This window comes from Trichoderma citrinoviride (assembly GCF_003025115.1).
Source record: "Trichoderma citrinoviride strain TUCIM 6016 unplaced genomic scaffold BBK36scaffold_1, whole genome shotgun sequence".
NCBI classification, from domain to species: Eukaryota; Fungi; Ascomycota; class Sordariomycetes; order Hypocreales; family Hypocreaceae; genus Trichoderma; species Trichoderma citrinoviride.
The window spans coordinates 2,348,016-2,356,301 of record NW_020194709.1 but is presented as its reverse complement, the minus strand read 5'-3'; the positions used below and the strand labels follow the sequence as shown (position 1 = coordinate 2,356,301).

Below are 8,286 nucleotides of genomic sequence, written 5' to 3'. Positions count from 1 at the left end.
CCGCTGGAGTCGGAGCCGTGGCCGGTGCCGGGGCGGGAGCCGGGGGACGGACTGCGGTTCGGGGTCATGGTGGTGGACCCGTAGGGCGACGAGTCGGTTCGGTGGCCATCGGCGAAGAGGAGCAGAGGCGGCGCTGCTGCTGCTGTCGGAGTCGAGGGCGTCGTTCTCGTCGCCCTGCTGGAGGAGGCTTTGCCGGAGGGAGCCATGGCAGCATGCGTAGCAGGCTGGGCTACAGCCTCGTCGAGGCCGGGGCGATCATGCTGGGTCGAGAGGGGAGGGAGAGGAAGAGAGGGGGACGAAGAGGAGGAGGAGAGGGCAGAAGATGAAGTAATGCTAGAGGATCGGGAACGGTGCTGGTGTGGATCGCGGATCGCTGGGGTTGAGCCCGAGGCCGAGACAGAGGCTGAGACAGCGGGCAAAGCTGAAGCCGGTGGTGATGCTATCTGTACTGCTTGTTCTGCTGCTGGCGCCAGAGTCTGCAGCGCAACGCCATGCTGCGGCGGAAAGGAATCGCTGGCCGCCGACGAAGCCCTGGAGGTTGTCGAGTCACTGCTGGATGTACCGGCTCGACCCATGGCGGGGCGGATGCGAAAAGACGAGGCCCAGTCGCATGTGGGCTCGAAATGTTGATGGAGCTGGAGATTGAAAAGTTGGTGGGCGGGTTGATGGTGGGGGCGGCCGAAAACTTGTGGTGAGGCTGGCGCGGGTTATAGCGGAGGATGCGCTAATGCGGGTGCTGGAACTGGGCGACTGTCCGCTGGTGCGACCCGAGCGCTGAGCCCTGCTGGGATGGATCTCGACTATTTGAACCGGACACACTGATGACGGTCAGACTCGAATGACGCATGAGATTGAATAGCCAGGGCTCAATTGGACTTGGGAGTTAGTATACTTCATACGCAGTCAATTGCTTTCTTCTCTCCATCCGCCATGCTCTCTCCGGCACGTCCATCTGCACGCAGCGTCACCGGGATCCCGGCTAGTGAATCCGGCCAAAAGTCCCTGGCATGAAGCCCTGGATCCCTTCAAGCATCACTGCAAGTTAGTCACACCGGCAATCTATATGCATATTAAATCCTCTGCCGATAGTCCAATGGGCGCGTCCTGATTTGCAATCTTGATGCCTGCAGCTCTGGTACCTATCTGTCTGGTATCTATGCGAGGTACCAACAGGATGAGACCCGGTCGCTGGATCACTCGCCCTTGTTCTTGATCTGATCTTACCTTAAGGTACGTGGTGTGATTTTGTCTCCCTTTTGGACGAATGCGGCGAGAGCATCACGATCAATACGATGAGACACTATCTCAGCAAACAGTATACAATGGCTTGTACCTGAAAAGATCAGTCGAATAGACGTGAAAAGGACCAATCAATATATCGTGTACGACCGCATGGTGTTGTATCCCGTAAACTCGATATTCAAGGCTGGACAGAAAGGTACAGGTATCTCTACCCCCTCGCCCACCCTCACACCAGTGCAGCCACAGTACAGGTACTCCGTACCTTTCCGGCGTCGTGTTACACAAAAAGTCTTCAGCTCGCTCAGCTCTTCCGATTATCAAGAAATGCCGTGTAACATGCTGCAGACGCACATAACTAAATCGCTGCCATGGCCTGATCCGAGCGTCCTCATTATTGATGTTTTGTGCCTGAATGTATGCAAATTCCATGTCCATTGAACGTTAAAGATCGAAGCCCGGCGCCGGACCACGGACCTCCGATCCGACTTCTCCCCGCCTTCGGCTTCACTCTCATCCTATCAAATTTCATGCCTTCATGTTCTTTCATCTCATCTCAACTGATCAATTGAACATCACACTCACTTTGCAGCTCCTCACACACTCCTTTGTTCTCTCTTTTTCTGCTTTGGTTAATTCCAGACTCTATTGGAATTCACTATGACTTCTCCAGTGGCTGCCGCAAAACAGCAGCTCAGACGCCTGCTCAAACAGCGTCTCTCCCAAGTTTCCCAAGAATCCATCCTCGCTCAAAGTACGACAACCACCAATATCGTTTTCATCACCAGCCTACAAATCTGACACACACACCCCACACAGGCAACACAATATTCGAAACCCTCAAATCCTTCAAGCCCTACCAGGACGCCCGCCGCATCAGCATCTACCTCTCCATGCCCGCCGCCGAGATCCAGACCGACGCCATCGTCCGCCACGCCCTCACCTCCGGCAAGCAGGTCTTCGTCCCCTACCTCCACAAGTCGCCGCTCGACGAGCCCGGAACGCCCGCCCGCATCATGGACATGGTGCAGCTCCGCGATGTGCACGACTACGACGGCCTGCAGCGGGATTCATGGGGCATCCCGAGCATCGACCCTGCCACCGTTCACCTCAGACAGCGTATCCTCGGTGGTCCCGATGCGCAAAAGTCGGACCAGGCGACGCTGGACTTGATTCTCATGCCGGGCGTGGCGTTTGACACTGACGAGAGGGGGTGCGTGAGGCGGCTTGGTCACGGCAAGGGGTTTTACGACTTCTTCCTGAATAGGTATCTTGCTACGAAGCCGCATGATGAGGCTGGCGGGGAGCACGTGCTGCGGTTCTACGGGCTGGCGCTGAAGGAGCAGCTTCTCGATCCCATGGCGGACGAGCCAGTGCCCATGGGCCAGTTTGATAGGAAGTTGCACGGTCTGATATTGGGGAATGGGGAGATTAAGCTCTCGCCGGATGCTGAGGCCGTCGAAGCAGAAGTGAACGAATCATGATACCATTTGTCCCTTTTCTTTTGTTCAGGATTTTGAAGCAATTCATTCCAGACGACGGTGATATAGCCTCATCATTCACTTGAAATCCAGAAGGACACTGGGAAGGTCAGCGATGATGACCATTTATACATTCTCGGGTGTGTTCAGATGGCAGAGTATCCGGAGGGCAACTATAGGATTGTATTATTCCTGGGCGAGAAAGTCAAAGTTGTAATTGTTGCTTGCGGAGAAGACTTTGCCGGCTGATGCCCAGAATATCCAGGAGCACGATCAGCCCACTGGCAGGAGCTGAGAGAACGGATGTCTCAGTGGCTGGTCCTCAGATGTGAGACGGTGGAGCTTCGGCTTGTAAGTGATGGCGTCAGGCCCATGCCGAGGAACGTGGAGGAGTGGACGACATATGGCAGGGAGTTTTGCCATATGCTATGAGTTGAAGGAACAGAATATCAAATGATTCTTCCTTCAGTCAAAGTTGATGATAGGGTAGCGTTTGTCTGGCCGAGGTGCGAGAAGGCAACATTTGGTGGAAAGAAATCTTGATCAAGCATCATGACACGTGGAACATAGAGATCTTCTCAGGTGTCACTCCGCTCTTGAAATAATGTTCCTAGATCCCGTTGTCAACGGACAGCTTGATGCCATGGAGTGAGTGGTGGTGGAGTTGGTGGGATACGGCAACAAGACGTGTGCAACCGCTATTCAAACCGAAGCCAAATGCGCCTTGACTACTCCTTCAGCTCTCAGTCACCGGTAGCACGATTGGCAGCGGCAATTTGGACGACACATGCACCCAAGCGATCAGAGTCACTCCAGTAACCAAACTGCAAGGAATCAAAGGGCTTTGGTCAACTGTTGATGAGCCGTCCGCTTTGTTCTGTGCCTTTCCATGCAGATCAAAGGCCTTTTTGCAGGGTACAAAGGCGCCCCATACTGCCGTAGCAGCGCAGCCAAGTACATCCCCCGTCGTCGGAGGCGGAAAAACCCGCGGCGGCGGCAGAGCTCCTCGAGCAGATTTGCCCCGCCAATGCGAGCAGCCATGCCACTTCGTCAAAGGCAAGGCCGACTTCCATCATTTTGCCTGGAGCCAGTCATCCGGATTCCAGCCTCAGCCCGCGGTTCTGATAAACGCTCCAGGCCTCTCTCGCTGTCTGCTCACCCTCCTTTCACCGTTCTTTTTGCTTCTCCTCGCGATCCTCCTCGCTTGTTTCCGCCTCGGTGCGCTCGACGAGTGATCCGTCACTTCACGACTTGCGTCCGGCTTTTGAATCTCCGCCAGCAGCACACCCCGGCTGGTGGCTCATGAGCGCTGCCCGCTCCTCGAATACCCAGAAATCGCGCTGATACCGTTTCTACCCTGAGCTCCCAGCTGCGCGCCCTGTCGCACCGCCCGAGATGGCCACGAATGGCACCCAGGAGGCCTTTGCGCCTACAGACGTCCTTGGGGCCGTAATGACGATGCGGAGCGGGGAGCAGGAGGCAAAGAAGAAGGCGCACGAATACCTGCAGAGGTTCCAGAAGTCGGTATGTCGGAAGTTCGCCTGGTTCTTCTACTCGACACGATCTCGGGGTTTGGTACAAAGGTTGCTAATCGTCACCTCGGTTATATAGAAGGACTCATGGGGGACGGTGATCGGGATCCTGCAGTCCAAGGCCGAGCCCGAGGCGACTCTTTTCGCGGCCATTACACTGCGCGGCAAGGTTTGTTTTCGCTCTCCTCTGTACACGTCCATTCTTTTTTCCCCTTGTCTCTGCTCGCGGGCCTGCTAACGACACCAGATCACCTATGACCTCATCACGCAGGTGCCTCCCAACGAGCTGCCTGCTCTCCGGAACCAGATTCTTCTCCTGCTGAAGCACTACGCCGCCGGCCCCAAACCTATCCGAGTCCAGCTGTGTGTGTGTCTGGCCATTCTGGCGATCCAGATGAAGGGCTGGGACGATGTGCTGCACTCGGTTGTCCAGTCCCTTGGCGACAGCCCCGAGAGCCATGCTTGCATTCTCGACTTTCTACGAGTCCTTCCCGAAGAGGTGACTGAAGGTCGAAAGATTACCTTGTCTGTACGTGGATTGCGAAACTCTGAAGACGACGCGGCACCTGGCCCTCTGCGAATACTTTCTCGGCCGGCCGGTAATCAACTCGAAGAACAAATCTAATTATTTGGAAATAGGAAGAAGACCTTGCATTGCGGACGCAAGTGTTGCTGGCAGATAACGCAGACCAGGTCGTGCAGCTCCTCATCAACTACTCACAGTCTTCACGTAAGTGCTTTGTCCCTGTTATCGTGGAACTGACTATGACTCGAGAGGGAAATTGACATGTAATTCTCCAGCTGCCGCGTCCCAAAACCCGCTCCTCATGGAATGCATCACCTCGTGGCTTCGCGAAGTCCCCGTCGCTGCCATTGCCAACTCGCCGCTGCTGGACGCCATTTTCCATGGAGTGACATCCGACGGGTGCAGCCAAGAGGCCGCAGAGTGTCTGAGCACGATGCTGAGGGAGACTGGCGACATTGACGAATCTCAAGCCATCATCCAGACGCTGTTCCCTCGAATCGTCAGCCTGAGATCGCGCATCGCCACCCTTGTTGAGGAGGAGGATACCGAGTCACTCAAGTCCATCACCAAGGTCCTGGCAACGGCGGCCGAGAGCTGGGTGGTTGCCATTGCGCGGCAGCCGACCCAATTCCGGCCGCTGGTCGATGCCGTCCTCGAATGCGCCGCCCGCGACAAGGACAGGGAGGTTATCGAGCACACGTTTAACTTTTGGTACGAGCTCAAGCAGTATCTGGTACTGGAGCGATACATCCAGGGCAGGCTGGAGCTGGTGGACGTATTCTCCAAGCTTGTCGACATTCTGCTCTCACACCTGCAGTACCCGCGACCGGAGTCTGGGAGCGAGACGGACCTGTTCGATGGAGACCGCGAGCAGGAGGAAAAGTTCCGCGAGTTCCGACACCAGATGGGCGACACACTCAAGGACTGCTGCGAGGTCATGGGCGTGACCGAGTGCCTGACCAAGGTGCTCCACGCCATCCAGGTGTGGACGCAAAAGTACGCCAGCCAGGTCACCGAGACCGCGGTGCCGCATTGGCAGGAGCTCGAGGCTCCGCTGTTCGCGATGCGCGCTCTTGGCCGCATGGTGGACAAGGAAGAGGACATTGTGCTCCCTCAGCTGATGCCCCTGTTGGTGCAGATGCCCAGCCACGAGAAGCTGCAGTTTGCGACCATCATGGTGCTCGGACGTTACACGGAATGGACGGCGGCGCATCCCGAGTACCTGGAGCCTCAGTTCAACTACATTGTCAACTCGTTCCAGTCCGACTCCCGCGAAATCATCCGCGCGGCGGCCCTGTCGCTCAAGTTCTTCTGCACTGACTGCAAGCATCTTCTCTCGCCTCAGGTGCTGCAGCTCCAGACCTTTTACGACCAGGTTCTGGATAAGCTGCCGGACATCAGCAAGGAGGAGGTTACGGAGGGTGTTTCCAGCGTCCTCGCCGTGCAGCCCGTTTCCGAGACGTATCGCCTGCTCAAGACGTACTGCGATCCCCTGATCCAAAGGCTGATGACCAAGGCAAACCACGCGACCACAGATGAGGGCAAACTGGCCGTAGCAGGTAGGAATACTCGTCATTCTTTTCCCTTTCCCCGTTGAGACTCTGCTTTGCTGACTGTCCACATAGATCATCTCCAGCTCATTACCATCTTTGTGCAGAATGTGATGCCCCCCGTCAACCCTGGAGAGGAAAATCCCGCCGTCAAGTACTGGCAGGAGGTTTTCCCGATCCTGTCTACCGTCCTGGAAAACTTCCTCACCTTTTCTCCCATCTGCGAGAGAGTGTGCAGGTGCTGGAGAAACATGGTTATTTCTTACCGCACCGCCATCACTCCTCTGCTGGCAGAGATGGCAAACAAGCTGGCCAGCGGCTTCAACGCCTCGAGGGAGGGCTGCTTCCTATGGGTCACATCTGCCATTCTGCGAGAGTTCTCTGAGGCGCGGGAGCATGTGGACCCAGCGACGACTGAGAACATTTACACGTTCTTCGAGGCACAGATGACTACGTTCCTGAGGGTCATGACGGAGCTGCAGCCCAAGGAGTTGCCAGACGTGATTGACGACTTCTTCAGGCTGCTCATCGACGCGCTCCTCTACTATCCTCAGAAGCTCATCCCTTCCCCGCTCCTGGCACCCATCTTCGAGGCCTCCATCTACGCCTTGACGCTGGAGCAGCGGGATCCTCTCTCTTCCACGCTCCACTTCTTGAGGGATCTGTTGTCATATGGTGGCGACAACCCGGCGAGCAGTGAGGGGCTGCCAGAGGCAACCGCGGCGGAAATCCGGACCATTGTGAAGAATCTCCTGCTGAGCCACGGCGAGAACTTGGTGAAGCAAGTCATGGCCGGCATGATGATTACGTTCCCGAGGGATTGCTTTGCAGACGGTAGCGGCGTGTTGCTGAGCCTGTTTGAGCTTCTGCCCGTGGAGACGACGGAATGGGTCGCGCGCACCATCCAGCTGCTGCCCCAGGGCACCGTATCCCCGGAAGAGGCAAACAGGCTGCTGGCCAAGATCAAGGAGCGACTGGCGGCGAACGAGGCGGGGGGGATGCGCCATGTGAGGGTGCTGCTGCAGGACTTTACAAACACATACCGGCGCCGTAACGTTGCGCCTCGGGATGGCCTCGGACAACTCGAAGCGGCCAGGTTCCAGTTTGCCGGTTGAAGGTAGGCTGTGGACGATTATCGAGCGAAGATGAGAACAATGACAGCAACCATGACGAAGACAGGATGGGGAAGATTATGAGTGAGGGGCTGGGCATGGGCACGATGGATACGAATCCGGCCTTTGTGGGGAGGCGACGAAGTAGTAGGACGATAAAAGTACGAGGGCGCGAATGGGCGTGTTCACCAGGCATGCAGTTATTGGAGACGTTTGTAAGAGACTGGAGCTGAAGCTGGAGTTTGAGCGCGGAGTCAAGGAAGGGCAAAGAAAAGAGTCGTTGAAGCAAGGGACGATAATTCGACGGCATGTTGATTGATGAATGGGCATTTGGAGGAATTCTGGAGGAGGAATTCAGGGATGATGTACGGGGGAGGGCTGACGGCGACTATGCAAATATCCGAATACTACAGTAGATAGAGACATATATTTTACCAGGAGGATGTAGACCAAGAACGTAGGAATAATACCAAACATATAAGTTGGTTTGTGGTTGTCTATCAGATGTCGGCGTATTGGCGTATCTATCGTATGGGGTTATAGATATGAGGTGCTTACACGGGTTCACGATGGCTTGGTGTACGGTTACTGGTATCCGTCCAATAGGAAGTGCATAATTCTAGGAATAGGTAGGTATTAAAGGACTCAAAAGGCCGAAAGATCATCTATCCGTCGAGAGGAGAGCGAGTTGATCGATTGCAAATAGTAGAGCCCTTTGAAGTACAACATCAGTAGCCTCTCCAGAACTAGTCCACGTGTTTGAAACGGACGCTTTGAACAGAGAAGGACTTTACTTCCGTAGTATTCAATTTAGGTTCTCTTTTATAGTGAACTTGGTTTCTCTAC

The 8,286-nt window shown here is 55.5% G+C and overlaps 3 protein-coding genes across 3 annotated transcripts in view; 2 read left to right on the top strand and 1 right to left on the bottom strand.

The window, feature by feature from the left end:
• BBK36DRAFT_1137423 (OPT superfamily oligopeptide transporter) overlaps positions 1–206 on the bottom strand; it is a gene marked incomplete at both ends in the record, with an annotated part of 2,958 nt that extends 2,752 nt beyond the window's left edge. Inside the window, one exon of the mRNA XM_024893158.1 lies at positions 49–206. Coding sequence (XP_024754088.1) covers positions 49–206 — 158 coding nt within the window. The remainder of the gene's footprint in view (positions 1–48) is intronic.
• Positions 207–1,899: 1,693 nt separating this feature from the next.
• Positions 1,900–2,723, top strand: BBK36DRAFT_1155553 (nagb/rpia/CoA transferase-like protein; the record flags this gene model as incomplete). The annotated part of the gene is made up of 2 exons (XM_024893841.1): positions 1,900–1,993; positions 2,059–2,723. 2 exons carry the CDS (start codon positions 1,900–1,902, stop codon positions 2,721–2,723), a joined length of 759 nt encoding a protein of 252 aa, XP_024754087.1.
• A 1,063-nt stretch (positions 2,724–3,786) lies between these two features.
• BBK36DRAFT_1134055 (ARM repeat-containing protein) lies at positions 3,787–7,445 on the top strand (the record flags this gene model as incomplete). The annotated part of the gene is made up of 7 exons (XM_024892182.1): positions 3,787–3,929; positions 3,984–4,244; positions 4,332–4,421; positions 4,500–4,781; positions 4,892–4,982; positions 5,054–6,337; positions 6,404–7,445. The coding sequence occupies exons 2-7, from the start codon at positions 4,116–4,118 to the stop codon at positions 7,441–7,443; spliced, it is 2,916 nt and encodes a 971-aa protein (XP_024754086.1). The 5' UTR covers positions 3,787–3,929; positions 3,984–4,115.
• Positions 7,446–8,286: the final 841 nt, after the last annotated feature.